The sequence below is a fragment of the Vicugna pacos genome, chromosome 13 (genome assembly GCF_048564905.1).
Source record: "Vicugna pacos chromosome 13, VicPac4, whole genome shotgun sequence".
NCBI classification, from domain to species: domain Eukaryota; kingdom Metazoa; phylum Chordata; class Mammalia; order Artiodactyla; family Camelidae; genus Vicugna; species Vicugna pacos.
This window is the reverse complement of record NC_132999.1, coordinates 42,550,967-42,574,700: the sequence shown is the minus strand read 5'-3', so window position 1 is coordinate 42,574,700 and position 23,734 is coordinate 42,550,967. Positions and strand designations below refer to the sequence as shown.

Below are 23,734 nucleotides of genomic sequence, written 5' to 3'. Positions count from 1 at the left end.
CATTTGCTCAAAGAATTCACGTAAGATGGGTATTATTTCTTCCTTAAATAATTTATTAGTGACATCATCTGAGCCTGATGCTGTTTAGATTTTCTGTTTCTTCTGTGTCTGTTTTGGTAATTTGCACCTTTCAAGGCATTTTTCTCTAAGTCAGCACAGTCCAGTAGGACTTTCTATGATGATGGAAATGTTCTGTATGTACACTATTAAGATATAGTAGCCACTAAACTACTTGGCAGTTGAGTACTTGAAATATGATGAGTACAGAACTGAAGTTATAATTTTATTTAAAAAGTCATAGGTGGCAGGTGGCTTACTGTATTGGATGGATATTGCTGATCTAAGCATTACCATATAATTGATAATAGTATTTTTAACATTGTCATAAAGTTGTTCATAGTATTTTTAAATTTATTGCTATAAAGTTGTTTATAATATTTTCTTAATTTATTTTTAGTCTCTATGAAATCTTTAGTGCTGTCTCTTTCATTCCTGATACTGATAGTTTGTGTTGTCTCTTTTTCCTCCCCCTCCCCCCTCCCCCAACTCTCTCTTTGTATTTTTTATCAAAATATTTAAAATGTAAAATACACATTAACTAAAATTTATCATTTAATCCTTTTTAAGTGTCCAATTCAATAGTGTTAAGTACACTCGCATTGTTGAGCAACCAGTCTCCAAAACTCTTTCTGTCTTACAAAACTGAAATTCTGTACTTATTAAACAACTCCCTATTCCACCTTCCAGTTGTATCAACCACCCTTTTACTGTATCTATGAATTTGACTACTCTGGGTCCCTCATATATGTGAAATCATATAGTGTTTATCTTTATGGGACTGGCTTATTTCACTTTGCATAACATCCTTGGGGTTGATCCATGTTGTGTAGCATGTGTCAGAATTTCTGTCCTTTTTAAGGCTGAATAATATTGCATTATGTTGATATACCACATTTTATCAATTCATCTATCAATGGACAGACACTTAGATTGCTTCCACCTTTCAGCTATTGTGAATAATGCTGCAGTGAACTTTGTGTACAAATATAAATATCTCTTCAAGACCCTGCTTTCATTCTTTTGAGATCATACGGGAATTCTATTTTCAATTTGTTTTGAGTAATTGTGTTTTCCATAACAGCATTTTGCATTCACAGCAGTAGTGCACAAGAGTTCCAATTTCTTTACATCCTCACTTGTTTGTTATTTTTCTTTTGAGTAGTCAGCCTCATGGGTATGAAGTGTGATATCTCATTGTAGTTTTCATTTGCATTTCCCAAATGATTAGTGATGTTGAACATCTTTTCATGTACTTGTTTGCCATTTGTATTTCTCTTCTTTTTATGGTCAGTTTGTCTAGAGCTTAATCATTTTTGTTCTTTTCAGAGATCTTGCTTCTTGTTTCATTTTTTTGTCTCATTAGTTTTTCTCCACTGTTTATCCATTTTCTATTACATATATATTTCTTTTATCTTTATTATTCCTTCTATCTGCTTTGTGTTTAGTTTGATCTTTTTCTAGCTTCTGAAGGTTGAAGTTTAGATCATAGATTTTAGACTTTTTTTTTTCTTGATAGAAGCATATAGATCCATAAATTTCTCTCTAAACCTTCTTTTACTGCAGTTCTCAAATTTTGGTAAGTTGTATTTTCATTGTCATTCAGCTCATAATATTTTCTTATTTTTTGATTTCTTCTTTGACCAATGGCTTTTTTTAAAGGAAGTATTTTATTTCTAAATATTTGGAGGTTTTTCAAAGGTACTTTTATTTGTACTGATTTAATTCCACTTTGGTTAGAGTAGATAGAGTTCCATTATTTGATAGTTCTACCATACAGTATTTCCATCATTTATTATGAGATCTATGTTGGTGATTGTTCCATGTGTATGGGGAAAGAATATGTGTTCTGCCATTTGGGGGTTAATCGTATATAAATGTCATTTAGCTGCACTTGGTTGACAGCATCTGTTCAGGTCTTTTATATTTTTATTGATTTTCTGACTGTTCACTTAATTTCTGCCAGAGAAATGTTGAACTGTTCAACTATTATTCAACTATGGAGTTGTCTATTTTTGTTTTTAATTCTATCAGTTTCCAGTGTTATTCTCTTGTTGAGATCCAGATTTCTATCTGGTGTCTTTTCTTCTAGCTAAAGAACTTTCTTTAACATTTCTTGTTATTCAGGTCAGCTGGTAACATACTCTTTCAGCTTTCATCTAAAAATACTTTAATTTCATCTTCCTTTTAAAATTTATTTATGTCTTTATTTTACAATATCATTTTTAAAATTGAAGTAAAGTTGATGCACAATATTATATGTTACAGATATACAATATAGTGATTCACAACTTTTAAAGGTTATACTCCATTTATAGTTATTATAAAATATTGGCTATGTTCCCCATGTTGTACAGCACATCTTTGTAGCTTATTTTATAGCTGATAGTTTGTACCTCTTAATCCTCCACCTCCATCTTCTCTGTTCCCCCTTCCCTCTCCCTACTGGTAACCACTAGTTCCTTCTCTACATCTTTGAGTTTGTTTCTTTTCTGTTATATTCACTAGTTTGTTGTATTCTTTTAGATTCCACCTGTAAGTGATACTTTACAGTATTTGTCTTTCTCAATCTTACTTCACTTAGCATGATGCCCTACAAGTCCATCCATGCTGTACACCAGAAACTAATACAACATTTTAAATCAGCTATACTTCAATTAAAATGCAAACAAAGAACCAACCAACCCATTTAACATATGGGCAGAAGAACTGAACAGACATTTTACCAAAAGAGGAAATGTAGATGGCCAGCAGGAACATGAAAAGTTGCTCAACGTCACTAATGTCAGGGAAATGCAAGTCAAAATCACGATGAGATATCATCTCATATGAGTCAGAATGGCCATCACCAAAAAGAACACAAATAACAAATGTGGGCAAGGATGTGGAGAAAAGGGAATCTTTGTACATAGTAGGTAGGAATGTAAATTGGGACAGCCACTGTGGAAATCAGTATGGAGGTTTCTCAAAAACCTAAAAATAGAGCCACTATATGGCACAGCAGTTCCACTCATGGGCATATATCTGAGAAAAACAATAATGTTAATTCAAAAAGATACATACATCCTGTTATTAACAGCAAAAATATTTATAATTACCAATATATGGAAGCATTGTAAGTGCACATCAATAGGTGAATGGATAAAGAAGATGTAGCATATATATGCACTGAAATACACCTCACCCATTTAAAAAGAAGGCTATTTTGCCATTTGTGGCCCTTCATTCACTTTTTTCCCCCACTTCAAAAACCAGAATTTTATAACTGTCATAAACATTTCCATTGCATCAAAAAGAACAAAATACCTAGAAATAAACTTAACCAAGGAGGTTGCCTATACTCTGAAAATTGTAAAACATTGATGAAGGAAATTGCAGATGATACAAAGAAATGGAAAGATATCTTGTGCTCTTGGATTGGAAGAATCAACATTATCAAAATGGCAGTACTACCCAAAACAATCTACAGATCCAACGCAACCCCTGTCAAAATACTCATGACGTTTTTCACAGAACTAGAACAAACAATTCCAAAATGTATATGGAACCATAAAAGACCCTGAATTGCCAATCTTTTGTAGGTCTTTTTTTCTCTTCTTTTTGTTCTCTTTTCTTATGGTTTGATGATTAGAGAAGTTCTTTTAACATATATTGTATAGCTGGTTTGGTGGTACTGAATTCTTTTAGCTTAGTTGATCTGTGAAGCTTTTGATTTCTCCATCAAATCTGAATGAGAGTTTTGCTGGATAGGGTATTCTTGGTTGTGAGTTTTTCCCTTTCATCACTTTAATATATTTTATTTATTTATTATTGTATTATTTAATTATTTCTTTATTTTGGTATGGGTGGGGGGTAATTAGGTTTATTTGAGTTTGGAGGAGATACTGGGGATTGAACCCAGGACCTTGTGCATGCTAAACATGAGCTTTACCACTTGAGTTATACCCTCCCCCACATTTCATCACTTTAAATATATTGTGCCACTCCCTTCTGGCTTGTAGAGTTTCTGCTGAAAAATCAGCTGATAACCTTATGGGGGGGGTTCCTTTGTATGTTATTTGTTGCTTTTCTCTTGCTAATTTTAGTATTTTCTCCTTATTCTTAATTTTTGTCAATTTGATTACTGTGGGCCTCCTTGTGTTCCTCTTTGGGTTGATCCTGTGTGGGACTCTCTGTGCTTCTTGGACTTTGGTGACTATTGCCTTTCCCAGGTTGGGGAAGTTTTTGGTTATTATCTCTTCAAAAATTTTCTCAGGTCCTTTCTCTTCTTTTTCTGGGACCCCCATAATTTGAATATTAGCACTCCATGTTGTCCCAGAGTTCTCCTAAGGTATCCTCATTTCTTTTCATTATTTTATTCTTTTTTCTGTTCTGTAGTAGTTATTTCCACTAATCTATCTTCTAGCTCACTGATCCATTCTTCTGCCTCATTTAGTCTATTCTTGATTCCTTCTAGTGTATTATTCCTCAACTCTGTTTGGATATTCTTCATATTTTCCAACTCTTTGCTAAAAACTTTGCTCTGTGCATCTATACTCCTCTTGAGTTCTCTGAACATCTTCACCATCATTACTTTAAACTCTTGGATAAATTGCCTCTCTCCTTATCACTTACTTTTTCCGGGATTTCATCTTTTGACTTGGCCTGGAAGATACTCCTCTGCCACCTCATATTTTCTATCTTTCTATTTGTATTTTTAGGTAGGTTAGTTAAATTTCTTGACCTTGGAGAAGAAATGGGCCTTCTTGGCCCTCTATGGGAGACATCCTATGCATCCCAGCAGTATACTCCTCTCTTGTCACTCAAGAGCCAGGGTCTAGCCAGTCCCAATGTAGAGTCTGGTCTGTTTTTTATAGATTCTTTCCATAGGCTTTGGGACTGTTGTATTCTTATTTTTGATATCTGCTCCCTGGTGGATGAGGCTAGACTAGAGGCATGTGCAGGTTTCCTGGCTGAGTTGGGCCTGTCCACTGCTGGGTGGAGCTTGGTCCTGGACCTCTGGTGGGTAGGGGCCCTGTCTAGAGGCTTTTGTGGCTCAGGAAGTCTGCTGATGGGTGGGGGCTGTGTTCCTACCCAGTTTGTTGTTTGGCCTGAGGCTTCCTGGACCTTAAGCCTACAGGTTGTTGGGTCGGGCTAGGTCTTGGTGCTAATGATCCAATCAAGATAGTCCCCCTCCAGGAAACCTCATGTAGATCAACACTGCAGGAATCTCCACCACCAGCTTTTATGTCCCTTGGGTGAGCCACAGTCCTCCCCTACCTTCCCAGAAGACCCTCCGAAACCAGCAGGCAGGTCTGGCCCAGGTTTCTATGAAATCACTGCCTCTGTCCTTGGACCTGGTGCACTCAAAATTCTGTACCCTTGCTTCCAAGAGAATGAAATCTGTTTACCCCAGTCCTGTAGGGCACCTGGAGTTAAGCCCCACTGGCCTTCAAAACCAGATGTCCTGGGGTCTCCTCCTTCTACCAATGCCAGAACCCTGGGCTGGGGCTGGGGAGCCGGATGTGGGGCTTAGAACTCTCACTGCGACTTAATTATTTTTCAGCTTGTGGGTCACCCACCTGGAGGGTAATGGGGCCTGATTGTATTGTGAGCATACCCTTCTTACCATCCTGCTCTGGTTTCCTCTTTATGTTTCCAGGTGAAGATCTTTTTCCTAGGTACCAGTCTTTTTTTTTTTTTTTTTTTTTTTTGATGGTTGTTTAGCAGTCAGTTGTGGTTTTGTTTTAGTCATGAGGAAAGGCGAGCTCATGGTCCTACTACTCTGCCTTCTTGACTGTAAATCTCATCTTCCTTTTTGAAGATTATTTTCTTACAGAATTCTAGGTTGACAGGATTTTTTCTTTCAGCACTTTTAGGTTCAGTGACTTGAGAAAAAAATTTATTTCTTCAAATAACCATCTCTCTAATTCCAGTTAAACATGTATTAGCTTGCTTAATACTATATCACGTATCTGATATTCTGTTTGTTATTTTTCAATCTTAAGCTGTCAATGCTTTTGTCTGTATAGTTTTTATTGCCCTCTCTTCCTGTTTCACTGTTATTTTCTTTTGCATGGTCTAATGTGCAGTTAACCTATTCAGTTAATTTTTCATTTTAGATACTATATTTTTCAGTTTTAGAAGTTACTTTTTTAAAAATATAAGTTTCTGCTTTCATATTTTTTTAAGTTCATGTTTTCCATTAAATCTTTCTACTTATTTATAACCTTCTAAGTCCTTTGTGCTAATTCTAATTCCATTAGTTGTATTATTTTTATTATTATTTTTGACCCCATTTCTGTTGGCTGGGTTTTCTTCTGGTTATGGCTCTCATGTCCTGCTTTTTCAAATGTATGATAATTTTTGATTGGATGCTGGATATTATTAGTGTTGCATCGTTGAATGTCAGATTATATTTTCTTCCTTTAAGGAATGTTGGATTTTATTCTGACGTGCAGTGAGTTTACTTTGGACCAGCCTGATATTTTTGAGACTTGTTTTTTACCCTTGTTAGGGCAGCTCTAGGATTGGCTTTTCTTTAGAGTTAGTGTAGCATTACTCTTACTGTGTACGTTTCAGAGGTCTCCATTGATTCTCCCAGTTGTTTGACAAGGTCTTTTGTAAAAAAATAGACTTGAATTTTTAGAGCATTTTAAAGTTCACGGCAAAATTGAACAGAAAATACCGAGTTCCCATATCCTTTCCCTCATATATCCTTAACCTTCCCTTCTATCTCATCTGTGGCTTACTGTTCAACTTTTGGTTGCTCTTTTGGTGTGTATCTGTCTTTTCTTTGGTAATCTGCCCTGCAAATACCAGATGCTTTAGCTTTCTCAGTCTCTTGTTTCCTCAATTTATTGAGGCTGGTGTGTGATACTTGAGTTTTCCCTCTCTATACTGGAACTTGCTAAATGATCCCAGGCACAAAGCCAAGGTCAGTCACCTCATTAGTTTCTGTTTTCTCATAGATCATTCTTGTGTTGCTTGTTGTCCATACTTTGACATTTGTTTTATATATTTTGTCCAGTTTTTTTTTTGCACAGCAGGAGGGTTATTCTGGTACCAGTACTCTGTCACAGCTGGAAGTAGAGTTTTATGATATTGGATTGTAGCTAGGGCTTAGTTTACAATTTCATTGTTCTAAATCATTTTGGATATAACTCAGAAATGGTTCTGTAGGTAATTGCCCTAAGGGCTTTCCTAGGCCTGTTTAGCTCAGTATGTTTTTCTAACATGATGCAAATTATATTGTGTAAACTACACTCAGCAATATTCCGATAGATAGGGATCCGCAAACCTTTTCTGTAAAGGACCAAGTAGTAAACATTTAGGCTATCATGGGTGTGACCAACAACTATGGTCTCTCATATATTCTTCTCTTCCTCCTCCTCTTCCTTCCCTGACCCTCTCTTTCTTTTGTCTTCTTTCTTCTACTCTCTCAAAAATGTAATAACTGTTCTTCTCACAGGGGCCATCCCTTGGTCAAGGGGTGTAGTTTATCAGCCCCTACTATAGATAAAGTTGTTCAAGTAGGATTCTTTCTTTCTTTGTTTGAATCTCTATTGACCATTGCTGCAGGTAATATGAGCTAATAGAATTGGTATATCTTGTGTTTAATGCGTTCGTGAGAGTAACAGAATAAAATTGTTATAAGTTTGCTAATGCCATTGAGGGGGAAAAATGTAGGTTACTCTGCTTCTACAGTGTTAAAGCTCTTAAAATGATTATTTTGACGTTGCATGTTTTTTTCTCCAAGTTACAAGGTGTGGGAATAAAAAATTAGGTTTGGGACTTGAACAAATCCTTATTTATCTGAATAGAAAGGGAGATCAGCTAAATCTGGTGTGGCAGGAAGGGAGCAAAGATGGAAATTTAAAGTTTCATTTTATAAATAACGTAACTATGTTACAGAAATTTTGGAATTAGAAGGAATAGCAGAAATGTTATAGAACTGTTGGCACTGTCTCCCAGTACCTCTGTGGCATTGTCCTTCTGCAACTATTAGCATAAATAACTTTTGCTTTTTTTCCCCCCAGATGGAATAAGTAAGTTTTATTTGGGCTTTCAGCTTGTTCAGAGAGCTCTGGGGCCCCACCTCTCACCTCCCCTCCTCAGTCCTGCTTCCCCATAACCCCTCCCTGAGGAAACGCTCGACATAAGATGCTTTGTGTCTCTGGAGTCCTTTGCCCCTTCCCCGCCTTACACACACCCTTACTTCCCTGCACTAAGGAGGAGGGGAGGAGTGTGAAGAGGTGGGGGACCTGGAAGACCTGGATCAGAATGGAACATGCACCGACAGTAGTGTCCACTGCCCCCAGCCTGGGGCTGAGGCCCAGAAGAGTCTCACAAAATTACTTTTGGCTTTTATTAATTTGTTAAAATTTCCCTGTTTTCTGCTTACAAAAGTAATGTGCTCTCTGAAATATTATAAAAATATATAAACGTTTTACTCCATTAAAATGTATGATATTCTGTTGTAGTGATATGCTTCAGTTTTAACAGACCCTGGAAAGTTTTTAGGTACACGCTGACTATATAAGTATGTAGATATGCTGCTGATTTTGATCATTGCTTACAGAGCACTACAGAGATCAGTGAGCATTCAGAAAAGTGAAGTCTGTTGTATTTACTTCAGTTGTCCTCATAGTGAAGAATAAATAGCTACGTGTTTTATAGTGTGCTTTAAAATCATTTTTTTAAATCCTGAATAGTATACAAGTAGACTATAAAATAAGGTAAAATGTAATAAGTTCTATTAGAGGTTTTTCAAGTGTCCACATTTATAAATCACCTTTTTGGAAGTTAGAAAATCAGATTCTTCTGAATATTCCACTGATTTCAACTATTGTTTTTCTCCCCATGGGAACAAATAAAAGCAAGAATTAGTAGCAGTAAATTCTGTGAATCTCACATAATGAGTCTCATCTCTCCTTACTGAATATATAGAATGAACAATGGCATATTTTAGTAGTTCCACATAATGACACATATTTAATGAAAACAGGAGAGCTGTAATCTTTAGTCATGATTCCCCGAGAAAACGAATTCATCTTCATTAACACTTTAACATAGAATGTTTATGAACTATATAAGTGGTTCACTTCTGGTATGGTAGAGTGTTCAGTGGTTTATCTTTGTTGGTAGAATATTCAAAGGGCTAGATGACCACTTGATGGAGCTTTTGTGGAAGAAATTCAGCTATCTGGTAAGAGTTTGGACTTAAATCTGAAGATTGCTTTCAACCTCTGGGTGCAGTGATTTATTATCTGCAGTTTATTTATGCCTGGTTAATAAAAAACTAGAGCCTGTTACTGAAAGTGTGATCTTATGAATCAGCAGTATAATCATCACCTGGGAGTATGTTAGAAATCAGATCGTTGGCTGCCACCCATGACCGACTGAACCAGAATCTTTGGGGGTAGAGGTCAAGAATCTGTTTCTGACAAGCTCACCAAGAGATTCTGATATCCAGTGATCACTGAGAAGTGTTGCTTTTTGGTTCAGTGATCCTTAAGCATTATTGTACATCAGAAGCAAAATTGTCTAGGGGGTGCTTGTGTTTGTTTTGTTTAAAACGTTTTTTAAATTGAAATAAAATTGACATATAGCGTATTAGTTTTAGGTGTACAACATAATGATACTCTATATGTATGTATTGTAAAATGATTACCATAAATTTAGTTAACACCTGTTACCATTATTTTTTTTAAACTATAAAACACTGTTAGAAACGTATTTTACTTTGAGACCAACGTGTGTGTGTGTGTGTGTACATTAAGTGTTTTGTAACATTACTTATCACTCTGAATGATGTTCTTTGTTTTCTGTGCTAGCCTATTGAAAAAAATATCCTCTCTCTGGCTCACTAATGAATGAGTTGATACTTGCAGTTTGAAAGACTGAGTTGTTGTATTCTAGTTATTGTCCCATTTTCATTAAAAGTTTTCTATTGGTTACTGGCCTATTAATAGCTAACATTCTTTTTCAGCTTAGAGTCATAAGTGGGAATTGCCATTCTTCCTGTTACTCTCTGTACCCTGGTGAGAATCATGGTCTGTCTTTAAGGGAGAAAGCTAGAATGGCTGTTGAGGAGCATCTAGTAGTTTCAGACAGACCCTTGATTCAGCTGTTGATAAACTGTATGCTTACCAAGAGTCAATTTTCCCCAGACCTGTTTATTCTAGTAGTTCTTGTCACTGTAATTATATAATTTTGATTGTATCATTTTTGCAGTAATGAAATTTCCTCTGAAAAGTAAATTGTTTTTGTAAATAATATTAATGCTTTCGAAAAACTAAAGTCAGTAAAAACATGGAGGTGCAAGTATATTTTCTCGTTCCATTTTAAAGACACCAAAGTTGCCATGAAGATTGCATTATGGCTGCGATTTGTTCAAGAAAGAACTCAAAATAGCATATCCATTTCCAGAGTCTTGACTGGTCATCAGTGATTGGCAAATGTGCTTTTTTATGTATCCTAAGTAAAAATAAATGTAAGGCAGGTATGTTTCATTTTTAAGATTCCTGGCTTTATTGGACTTTTAACTGGTGAACTACATTCCTGTTCTTATGGTTTAAAGAGGCTTTTATTATTTAGGAAATTGTATTTTACAGAAAATAACAATAAACCATCTCTTAGAAGTATTTCAGTGATGAAACAAAATGCTAATTTAAGTTTTTATTTAAGATGAACCAAGATTTACCTCATTTTTATGCTTCTTATTTGTTTTTGCATTCTTTGGAGTTTGTGGGGTTTTTTCCTTTTGATTCTTTGTTCTTTTATGTAAGAGGAAAGCAATGTCAGAGAATTGTTAGAGAACCATAACTTCTAGGTTAAAATTTAAGTTGATATTACTTTATTTCTGAGAATTATGCTTTGATTAAAACAAAAATGTATGAGAGGAAATAAGTAATATATTAGCAGTGAAAGTAACTAACAGCCTTTCTGTAATATTCTTGTATGTGGGTTTCTTTATTGGCTCTTTAGTTGGCGGTTGTACCTTAAAATTAAATGATTCTTGGATAGAGTATATAAATATCAGTATGCCACTAAAGCAAGGATTAAGCAAAAAGGAGGACATCAAGAAATTTATTTTCACTATCAAACACAAATATTGTACTTAAATTACTTAAAATAACTTTAATTCTCATTTCACAAAATCTAATCATGTACCTGCATTTAACCCATATACTTCTTTGATTCTTTCACAAAAGAAAGTTTGGGTACTGATCACATCCCTTGTTGCACAAAGATTTTCCCTTTAGACTCATTAGTTATTCTCTTTATTGGATCATTCCCATGAGAATACTATAAGCAGTGTAATATTCTCCATCTTAAAAAAAAAAAAACTCACAAAAAAAAAGAAAAGGAAAACTAACAAAGAAAATAAAACAAAAATACAAAGTCAGGAAACTCTTGACTCCAGATTCTAGTCCAGTGATTTCTGATCATTTACTTTAGAGCAAAACTCCTCTAAAACGTCTGTACTTAAGGTTCCCAAGTTCTCACTGATACAGGAAAACAAGGAGCGAGAGTTTAGCCTTGTCCTGGGTCTCAATTGAGTCTCTGGAATGCACTCCGCCAAGTGAGGGTCCTTACCTTCATGCAGGAAAGAGCCATCATTGAGTAAAAGTAGATTTATTCAAAGAGATACATACTGCATAGACAGAGTGCAGGTTATTGCAGAAGGACAAAGAGGCCACATGGTAAGTGAGGGGTCAGATGCTTAGTTTAAAGTAAAAGTAGATACACATTCCATAGAGTGCGGATTGTCTCTAAAAATGAGGGAGCCAGAGGCCATGAGGCTCAGTATTGCTAGTTTTTATGGACTCAGTTAGTTTGTATGGCACGAACTACTTTGGGGAAAGGGCTGGAATTCCCAGGAACTGGGACATCGCTCACTTTTTGACCTTTCATGGTTAGCCTCAAAACTGTCGTGATGCCTGTGGGAGTGTCATTTACCATGTTAATATATTGCAATGAGTGTATAGTGAGGCTTGAGGTCTTCTGGAAGTCAGATCTGCCATCTTGGGCCTCAAGGTCCACTGGGAGTTGAATTCTTTGCCGTCTTGGTGCTAATTGCTATGTCATTCTTTTAATGGATGTGCCCTGCCGCCTTCCTTCCTATCTCATCTCCTCTCAGTCTCTTTATGGAATCACCCCACTGCAGCTTCTGTATACTCACTTTTTTAGTGAAATTGCTCCTGTCAAAGTAGAAACTCATTTCAGCTTTGCCAATATTAATAATCAGTTCTCAGTTGTTCATTTTATGTGTTATCTCAGCAGCATTCATTCTGATTGGCCACTCATTTTTTATTGAAATATTTTCTTCACTTTGCTTCTGTAACATCAGTCACCTAGTTTTTGTCCTATCTCAGTGACTCTTCTGTGTTAGCCTCTTTCCCTGATTCTTTCTTTTCTACCAGATTTCTAAAGTTGAAGTGTCTCAGGACTCTCAGCCTTCTTCAGTCATTAGTAAACATACTCACTAGGTGATCTTAACTAGTCTCATAAACTTTAAGTACCATCTTTCTATTGATGAGTCCCCAAATTTATATGTCATTTGTTGGCAGGAGTCTCCTCTTTAACTCTTCTTTAATATGTTCAGTTGTCTCCTTGATATCTCCATTTGAAGAGTTAAATAGGTTCTCAAAATTAACGGGTCCAAAACTGGACTTCATTTTACCCCTTTCAGTCTCTTCCTCCCTTAGTGTTTACATCTCAAGAAATGGCACCCTATTGTATTATTTTTGGCTTCTTCCCTAATTAGCTTCTCATATATCAGGAAAAGCCTCTACTTTCAAGTTATACACTGGCTGACTACTTCTCACAGCCACCATTACTGTCCTGGTCTTAGCCACTGGTTTTTCCTTTAATTATTGCAGTAGCCTCCTATGTGGTATTCTTGCTACCATTCTTGACATGTAACATTTAACAGCCTTAAAATAGTTATGCGGAAGCCCTCGGGTAATCCTTGTAAAATATAAGTCATGTTAATTCCTCTTTGGGGTCTTTTAATGACTTTCTTTCACTCTAAAATATATTGCGGTTTTTTGTATGGTCTGCAAATTCCTCAAGATCTGTCATCTGGCTTTTTCTCTTTCTCATTTTTTAGCACTCTTCCTCACACTCATTCAGTTCCAAACTGTAGTCCTTGCTTTTCCTCAAACATGCCAAGCCTGTTCACAGTGTCTAAAAACCAGCTAGGACTCTTCTAAGAAGAGAAATTTGTGTTTTCAAGTGTTTGACTATCTATTGTGATCCCCAGATACAATTCAGTGTTTTTTTTTTTTCTGTAGATGTAGACTCTGAGAAACAGAAGCTATTTCTTTTCTTTGGGCCATAGGGATGAGTACAATTTTGTTCCGATTAATTATATATATATATATTAATATAACTAGTACTTACATTTTAGCCTCATAAGATTTTATGCAGCCTACAGATACATTGTGTGATAATGATCAAAATTGCAAATTCAAATTTGATGTTTTGTTAGAAATTGCCATCTCTGAAAAAGCTTTAAATTTTTTTTTTTTTTGCCACAAACCTTTTTGGTTTTATTCCTTGTATATTTTTCACATATTAAAAGGAGAGAATAAAAAGCATTCAGTCAAAGGAATGGGTAATAAAAATATAATTTGTTATAATGCCAAAATAGCAAGAGCTGTAATATGACAGCACTGAAGGAAACATGTGATAGAAAATTAAAGACAGCATTAGGTTTAACCCAATTAAGATGGCATACATTTAATGACCTCTGGAGAAAGTTAATTTTTTAAATCAATCTCTCTCTCTCTCTCTCACTCTCTCACTGTCACTCTCACTCTCTTTCTCTCTCTCTACCTGGAAATAGCACTTTATGCCTACATTAAATATCTCATAGTACAATTTAAATTCATTTCCTTTTTGTGATGCCCAGTGAAGTCGCAATTATGGACAACTTTCTTTTGAGGGATAAAAAGTTTTAAATCTTGAGTACGATCTTAAGTAAGGATAAAAATTTTTTTCAATAGACGATAGTGCATGTGCTTCAAAACTCAGGATACAAAAGGGTGTGCTTTGAAAAATTAGTGTTTCTGTCTTCCAGCCACCTGATTCTGGTGTCACAGAAGATCAGTAGAAATTATTTCTTATGTATAAATAATTACATACACACATAAATTATAAAAAACATAGCAGTGGTAGCTTAATATATATGTCTATTCTTCCCCACTTAGATATTTTTACTACTTGACCCTGAGAACTCATATAAAACTGCCTCATTCTTTTTGTTTATTTATTCATTTTGAATTTTAATTAAAGAAATTTTATATATATATGACCTTTATATATATATAGATAGATCTTTTTATATGTATATATACACACACATATGTATGTGTGTGTGTGTATATATATATATAAAAATACATATATATATAAAAGTACATATATATATATATATTTATATATATATATATATAAAACCATTTACCTTGAATTATTGAACCCACGGGATTGAACCCAGGACCTTGTGCATGCTAAGCACATACTCTACCACTGAGCTATATCTTTCTCCTCACTGCATTCTTTTTAACAACTAAGTAATATTCCATTATAGGTATGTACTATAATTAATTGAGCTTTACTGATGAGCAGATACACTGTTTCCAGTCTTTGCTGTTCTTTTTCATAGATTTTTAGAGCAATTATATCTTTAGGGTAAGTTCTTAGAAGTTGAATTACTGGATCAAGACTATGTGTATTTAAAGTGTCATAAATATTGCCTAGTTGTTCTCTTATTAGAATTGTACCAGTTTATACTCCTGCTTGTAGTATTTGACTACAGGGAATGGCAAACTGTTTTTTTGTTCAGGGCCAGATAGTAAATATTTTAAGCTGTGCAGCTCACATATGGTCTATGTCACACTGTTCTTTGTATATTTTTTGGCCTTGGGCCAGAGTTTGGCAGTTTTGGCTTATAGCATAGCTGCCAGGCTGTTATTAAAACCTTTTTGTCATTATCAGCCTGCTTTGTGAACATGGTATCTCATTATATTATTAATTTGGATTTCACTTATGAGCAAATTTGAACCTTAGTGTTTCCTTTCCCATGAAATGTTTGTTCAAATATTTTGCTTTTATATATGTATTTGGTTGTTGGTTTCTTTATTGAACTAGGAGTCTTAATCTTTATCCATTATGGAAATGACCTTTTGTGATATAAAATGTTTTTAGCAACTTTTCTTTAATCTTTTGGTTTGGATTATGTTTTCTTTAGGAATTCTTTTAGTCATGGTGATCTTTTATTCTTTTGTTTAATAAATTGATTTTTTATTCTCGGTTTTGTGTCATTCTTAGAAAAACTTTACCTTCTTTAAGACTTAAAAATAATTCTTTTTTTTTAAAATTAGTGTTTTACTTTTTACGTCTCAATCTTAAATACATCTGAAAATTACTTTGGTTTGAGTTAGGGATCCAGTTTTTCCAGGAGGCTTTCCTTTTCTTTCAATACCATATCCTAAATGTAAATATAGAGATTTTAGAAGTTGCTTGCTGTATTTCTTTTTACTTCTCATATACCATAGAACTTGGATTAAACTTTTATCTGCATGAAATGCATATTCTTTCATTCATGAGAAAGTTACTGAGCACACACTATGGTCGGGTAGTAAGGATAAACTATTATATAGAGAAGGCTCTAACCCTGACCTTTGGTTGCTTGCATTCTGGTAAATTTATCATTCTATATATATGTACTTTAGCATCCTGCTTCTTTATTTATATTTTCTCTCTAACCTTCTATTATGAAAATTTTCAGATAAATAGAACAATAGAAAGAGTAGTATAGTGACTATCTATAATACTACACATTCTCTCTCATCTCTCCTGCTTTTCTCTGTGATATACTATGTAAAAGTTAGTTGTAGACATTCTTAAGACTAGCATTTTTGTTTGAATTAATTATTTAGTTAAGTAAAAATAGTCCTTTTCTAATTTTATTATTTCCTCTATTTGTCTGTTTTTCTAGTTCTATGAGGATGAGGAATCATAGCCATCTTTTGCATTATTGTATACCTAAAATCTAGCACAGTATTTAACACAGAGTAGGTTTCCTAATAAATATGTGCTGAATGAATGAGTGAGTACTTTAGGCTGTGGGGAGCTACTTAAGGATTTCAAGTGTATCCAAGTACAATGTGGAATGACTATGGTTTAGAAAGATAATTCTGGTGTCTTTGTGGAGGAGGATGACTTAAGGAAAGCTTTCATTTGGACCCTGTATCAGGACTTGATTAAAAGTAATCCAACTTAAATCAATTTAACAAAAAGAGGAATTTATCCTGGGTCATGGAACCCAGGGAATGATTTGAAGAATGAACCACACAAAAGGTTCATCTGGACTTCAGGAACAAATTAAAGCAAGGCTGTTGGTGCGGCTAATATTTTTAGTCTTTGCTTTACTGTGTTTTGGTCAGTTCCAGTTTGCCTGCTCATGGACCAGTTGAATGTGGTTGCTGGGTAGGGTTTGTGAGAATATGATTGCTTCCTAAGTATCCATGTGAATTGAGTTGTTACACTGTCAGCAGAAATAAATGTGGAGTGTTGCAATAGTACCAAATGGAGGAGATGAATTTCAGAGAGATATTAAGTAGTACAGTTGACAGAATTTGTCCTGGGGGAAGAAGAATTGGGAGTGATTCTCTTTTCTACCTTGAGCCGACTGCTGGCTTGGTAATGCTGTTAATCAAGTGATGGAAATACAAGAAAGTATACTTAGAATAGGAACATGATGAATTTGATTTTTGAGGCACCACGTTGGAGGTCCCTAGGGGATCTATAGCAACTAGTTGAATATAGACATCACAGACTTGGAAGAAAACACTTAAGAAGTCAACAGCAAGAGTCAAGGCTATGGTGGTAAATACAATAGTCTTGAGTGTGTAAAATGAGAACTGGAATATTAAGCACATAAATTAATAGAACAGTTATAAAAGTAGGAAGAAATATATTGTCAAAGAAATAAAAAGGTATTATATCTAGGAGGGATATGCTGCATAAGGATTGAAAAAATCATTTGGATTTGGCCATGAGGAGATCATTGATGATCTTAATGGGAGAAGTTCCACTGCGAAGTTGGGAACCAGATTACATTAAGTTCAAAGGATTAATGATTGAGAAATGAAATAGAAACAGACCAGTGTATACTTTTTCCCTAGAAGTTTGACTTTGAAAGAAAGGTGAAATAGGGCAGGAGAAAGAAATAGAGGGCTGAGAGTTATTTTGGTTTTATTTTGGAATGGGGAAGACTTGAGCATGTAGTTTGGAACAGTAAACAGTTTTAAAAATTTATTCTGTTGTATAAATCTTATTTTTCTGTTTAAATATTTACCATTGTAAAATTAACTGGTATAAGTATTAGGGTTAGTGCAGAGAAATTAGGACCCTTAGCTTGGAGATCTGGGTTGTAATCTCAGCTCCCCAGAATAGTCTCTATGATAATAATCATTTTTATATTCCCTTCTATGTGTCAGTCACTGTGTCAGTAGGCTCTTTATACATACTGTCACTAAACCTCACCACAAATTAATCTCCAAGGTGAGTATTACACTGTTTTATGGATAAAGAAACCTGAGAATTTATTTCTCAAGGATCACATAGATTTTCAATAATCATGATTTGATTCCAACACAGATATATCTGATTCTGAAGTTGGTACTCTTATTTTCTATATCACACTGACTTTCTTTCTAACCTAAAATAGTTTGTCAAGCTTTAGGTCCCTATTTCCTTATCTGTCAGATAAGGATAGTCATATTTGTCACATCTATAACAAAGTGCTAGTTGAATACTAAGGTATTATTATCTATATTTTGTTTGAAAAGAAAGAATATGTATTTGTGGTTAAATACCAGACAGGCCTTATAAATATGGTCATCTTTAGCACTATCATTTGTCTAAACAGTATTTTACTTTTTAAGGTGGTGGTATCATGGATACAGAAATGTCTGAAGATATAGACCACAACTTAACTCCTACCCTTGACAGCATGTCTTATGGAATGCCGAATCAAACAGGATCTGAAAATTCATTGCTGGATGAAGATGATTATTTTTTGAACTCTGGGGATCTTGCAGGAATTCCAGTCGTTGGTAGTGACAATGAGGATGAACAGGATTTTAGTTCAAAGGACAATCTTGTTTCTTCAATTCATACTGATGATAGCTTGGAAGTAGAGAGAAGAGTCACACAGCATGAATCAGACAATGAAAATGAAATACAGATTCAAAATAAATTAAAAAAAGACTTTCCTAAACAGTTTGATCAGGTTTCTGTCTTTAAATCAATACGGAAAGATTTTAGTCTAGTAAGAGAAAACAGCAAAGAGACATTTTCTGGAAAGGAGAAAAATAGAGACCTAACTTATGAACGTGAAAAACGGTTGGATAAACCCCATAAAGAGTTGGATTCAAGGTTGAAAAGCAGTTTTTTTGATAAAGCAGGTAATAATTATTGGACTAGAGCCATAAAACACAATAAATAACAACGTATTAATAATACAGCTTTTATTACTTCTGATGCTAAGCAAAGTATGAACAGTTAAATTTATTGTAAGCTTGTCATTTTTCTTTTATCCTTGTTCTTTGCAGAGTGACTGAATTTCTCCCAGTAACTATTGGTAATGGTATAAATGGTTGAAAAATAGCTCTAAACCTCATTTCTCCCTCCCCTGGTTGCAATATTTTGATGAAGATACTCGAATCACCTGTTCATTTTCTTTGGTTGAACATTGGAACCTGAAGTTGGATTTAACTTCTTTGTGCTGTAAGCACTAATTCAAACTGCTGTCCCACGAGTTAGTCCAAATTAGGAAGGGATTTTCTGTTTGATAACATTTCTGTTTATGTTTTAGAAGTTTCTTGAGACTCCTCTTGAGCCTCTTTGCCCAGTATACTTTAGCTCAGTTCTATTCCTGAATATATATTAATTTTCTTATTTCTCTGCCTCTCTTTCCTCCTGCTCTTCCATTTGCTTGCATGTCTTCTTCTCTCTTAGTATGTATGCCTGTAAAAGTGCTTCTTATTCAACAGTGCCTACTAACTCATAAACCTCTTTTACCCTATAGTCATCCCTAACCTCTCTATGTCAAGAATGAGTTATTTCCTTATCTATATTTCCATAGCATTTTGTTTATCCCTCATTATTTATAGTACTTATCACGCAGTATTATAGCTCTGTATTTGTTTTGCCTTACATACTAGTGTAGGAGTTTATTGAGGGCCAGATTGTACCTTTTTCATGTTTGTGTTCTTGGGGCCTAATCTGGTGTAGTGAAAATAGTAGTATTTCAATAAATGTTCAATAGGTATGAAGGAAAGAAAGGTAGAATATGCCAACCCTTATATTTCTTCCGACAGTCGTAGGAAAAATATGGTAGAAAGAAAAATATGGTATTAAAAAGAACAATTAATTAAAGTATTCATTAGGTACAAGAGTATACCATATTTTTCAGTATATATATTATTCAATACGTATATTTTCAGTATTTATATGAAGGATAAATTATGACGATACTTATCTTCAAGGAACATAATGTCTAACTGCAGAAGGGACAAGACAAGTCAAGTAGTAGAAGTGTCAATGACCAGTTGAATAGCATAAGGTTTAATTTATAATTAAAGGCAGTGGTAGAAGAGTTTGTTATGGGCAGTACAATAAGATTTCTTTCAAATAACTGAAACTGTGTTTTAGGTATTCTTTGAAGAGAGGTGATTTTTTATCTCAGTGGACAGAGGAAGGTTTTATAGAGGAGAGGTGAATTTTGAACTGAGCTGAGTCTGGAAGACTGTATAAAGGTTAGAATAGAGGGGACTTGGAATGATAAAAGCAGAAATGGAGGAAAAGCAAACAAGTAATTTTCAGAGCATAGTGAATAAAGTAACCACTTTCTTTAGATGTGAGGTGAGGCTAGAAGTTAGGTGGGGCCAGATTGTTTATTTTGAGTGAAACCACCTTTTCGGTGTTTTTTGGGACCCATTTCATCTAATGCGCATCTTTGTTGGAAAAGAGGGATGATTATCAAATGATAGCTTTTTAGGTCACTCTTTATAAGATTTGTTATTCATATACATGTGTTTGTTTTGTTTTGTTTTTCTTTCAATAGCTAATCAAGTTGAAGAAACATTACATACCCATTTACCACAAACCCCAGAAACAAACTTTAGGGTAAGTTTTCAGTGTATATGTAGATTGCTGTAACTGTGGCAAGTGTCAAAGTTTTCTTTATGTGATTTTCTAAACTGTAACTGTATGTGTTAGGTAGAGCTCTGGGTTTTTCTTTGTTTTTTTGTTTTGTTTTCTTAAATTTCCTTTATTATTTGGGCAAGGGCATCTTTGGAGACGTTCTAAGAAGCCTCCTCTCTTAGATTCTTTATTTGTATTTGATATTTAGACATATATCACATTAACTTGTAGGCATAGGGACTCTTATGAATGTCCATAGAGTTCTTCATTTCCAGTGAGCTTTCTTTGGGTGTTAAACCTAAAGAGGAATAATTTTAAAATCTGAATATTTATTAATCCTTTATATTGTGTTTTAGGATTCCAGCTATCCATTTGCCAATAAAGAATCCATTGGTTCGGAACTGGGGAATTCCTTTGCATCAAATATTAGAATTAAAGAAGAACCTTTGGATGATGAGTATGACAAAGCAATGGCACCACAGCAGGGACTACTAGACAAAATTAAAGATGAACCTGACAATGCTCAAGTAAACATTTCACCTTTTTCCCCCCTTCTTTTTGTTCCACACATGAGTTATTCATTTAAGAGAGGAAGTTCTTGATGAAGAAGTAAAGTGTTTTGTTGACTGGGTGAGAGGAGACTTTTAATGAAGGTTGAGGCAATTGAATTATCTTGTCAGAATAATGCTAAGGAATTGATAAGAATTATAGGATACTTTTCCCGAGTAGTAATCAAGGCCTTTAATGCACTTTGTTCCTTAATACCTCTATTCTGTGATTTTTATAATTTCAGTGCAAGATTAGGGAATGTGAGTCTTCAAGGATCTGAGATTGAAACAGCAGACTTGGCTGAAGGTTTATGGTGGTTTATGAGTTTTTGGTGTGATTGAGTTTATTTAATAAGGTAATAAGCCTTATGTAGTTACCGCTAATGAAGTATAGGCTATATATGAGTTTAAGTGTTTTTCAGGAGGGATTAATGGAAAGGTTATCTTTGGATGGGTTAATTGATTGAGGAGCCAGCTCATTAGATCAGTGGGTAGAAGATAAAAGAGGCTTTGATGGGTGATACAGGATTTTCCATTTGAGATCTGTGAATAATAAGGATGGGGTAGAGCTCTGTTATTTCAAGGTTGCTTTGGAGGTAAAATTCGTAGAGATCCTATAACTGTGCAGTCCTTAAATCAGTTAATTTATCCGTATAATTAGTGACATTGCAGTGGTTGGAATGAAATGAAGAAGTTATATCAAATGCTGTAATCAGTTTGGAATGTAGGAAAAAGACCAAGGGATGAATATGCAATAGCAGTCATTATTTAAGGGTGGCTATGTTTTATACAGATGGCATGAGTGCAAAGGCTGAGAAGTAAAGATAGCATGAATTAGCTACTTTTTGAAATGACATTTAATCTAGAGAAAGCTTACCTTTCCATATTTTTCTTTTATATTGGGGTTGTTGAGAATGTAAGACTTGTGTGGAAGAGATTTTTTTCATTCAGGTGTCTCTGAGCAGGGTTTCTCGGCACTATTCACATTTTGGGCCAGATAATTCTTTGTTGTGAGGGGCTGTCCTGTGCATTTTAGGATATTTAGCATCCTTGACTTCTACCCACTAGATACCAGTAGCATCATGTCTCCAGGCATTGCCAAGTGTCCCTGGGAGGACAAGATCCTCTGATGTTGAGAACCACTATTTTAGAGTAAGGAAACGGAAGAACAGGTGATTCACAGATGTCGAAGATTTTTACGAGTCAGATTGATGCTCAGTTAAGCAAGAATTCCATGGTGCCCAGTGGAAGGTAGCTGTATAGGGTAGTGATGGTAAAGCTACCATCAGGAGTTGGATTGATATGAGCTACAAAGAAGATGGTAGAGAAGGAATATGAAAATATCTGAATAGAAGGTAGACTGAAAGCAAATTAATAGAAGCAAGCAAAATGGAGGTCTTGGATATCTGAACTAGGGATAAAGAAATGTCCCGACGTCTAGGGAAAGTTTATATGGCAGTTTATGCTTTGGAAGACTCCTATCATGTTCTATACAGGGCAGATCTCCTGTCTCTTTACATGCCCCAATCTGGGCATGGGAAATCCATAAGAAATCACAATGCTGACAGGGCATCAGAGGTATCACTTTCTCCCGGTGCTTGACCCAGTTGGCACTTTCCTTGGGATGAGAAGGCAGTTATATCAAAGACTAAATACACTAGGGAAGCGTTATGTGTGTTACTGTATATGAGGTTCCAGTGGCTGGAGAATAGTAATAGGATGGAACTGTCAGGACACAGAAACACCTACATTTTTATACATCATTCCAAGTATAATAATGGTTAAAATATGCCAAATATGAAGTTTCACCATGATTTTGGGGAAGAACTTCCTCAAAGGCTCACCACCTGATTGACTGGACTCTTGTTAACCAAGCAGGATTGTATGTAATTCCTAGGCATAAGGTTCAGGAACATTCTTTACCCAGACCCCACAATCAGGCAGTCCCAGCATGTGAGTGGGTTAAAGCTAAGTTTCTTTGAGAAGTCCTCTCTGTTAACAGCTACACTAATCCTGTGGCATCAGACCTTTGATAATTCGTTTAGAAATCCCTCAGGGGACCTCATATTAAAGTGAAGATTTCTGGTTCTTTCTTCCCTTCCTTTCCCTCTCTCTTCCCCTCCTCTCCTACTTCCTCTTCCCCTCCTACTTCCTCTTCCTTCTTCATTGTCCTATTCTAGGTGTTACCCCCAGTGACCGTTGGAAATCTATATTTATTGTTGTTCAATACTGCCTAATGCTGTATCACTCTTACTCAGTTCCTGTAGATGAAAAGGAGCTCGAGCATATTATTTTCTTAGACTCTGAAACAGTATTAATGTAATGCTCATAAATACTGATAGATTTAACAGTTGTGGTCACCCTTTACTCTTGGCCATCTAGTGATAGTAATAACTTTTTTCATGGCTTAATAAGATCATAGCTTTAGCTTCTGGCACCTTGTTGAAAACCTCCTTTGGCTTTTCTGTCTGCTTATTAGCTTGTAGTTTTGCTTTCAGCTTACTTCCTAATTCTTTTTACACAGTTCATTTTGGTGTAAATTTTTTTTTATTTTCCTGTGTAAATCACTAAGATACTGAAATCTATGTTTATATATATTTTACTACTTCTTCCCATTTGCTCTTGATTATTTGGATTACAATTTTCTGGGTTTGCTAGTTGTCATTCTTCTGCATCTTACTAGTATAACATCATTTGTCCTCCTGGTTTCATTTCTTCATTCAAATCCTGTTGCAAGTTACTATAATATACTCTGTATGTAATACTTACAGTTACAGATACTTTAATGTGTACTGTGTTGTTTTATCCCCCAGTATAAGAAGACCAGCGTACAAGATATTAACTCCATTTTTAGATGAGGGAACTGAGGTTCATAGAGGTTAAGTTCGTTCTTTAAGGCCATATGGCCATGAAGAAGCCAATCT

General features: G+C 35.1%; 1 protein-coding gene across 2 annotated transcripts in view; it reads left to right on the top strand.

The window, feature by feature from the left end:
• ZMYM4 (zinc finger MYM-type containing 4) overlaps positions 1 to 23,734 on the top strand; it is a 145,356-nt gene that overhangs the window by 62,166 nt on the left and 59,456 nt on the right. The window contains exons 3-5 of one of the 2 annotated variants that reach the window (XM_072974810.1): positions 18,000 to 18,521; positions 20,183 to 20,244; positions 20,619 to 20,789. The exons of the other annotated variant lie outside the window; for it this stretch is intronic. Of the exons in view, the coding sequence (XP_072830911.1) occupies positions 18,000 to 18,521; positions 20,183 to 20,244; positions 20,619 to 20,789 (755 nt within the window). The remainder of the gene's footprint in view (positions 1 to 17,999; positions 18,522 to 20,182; positions 20,245 to 20,618; positions 20,790 to 23,734) is intronic. 2 annotated transcript variants of the gene reach the window in all.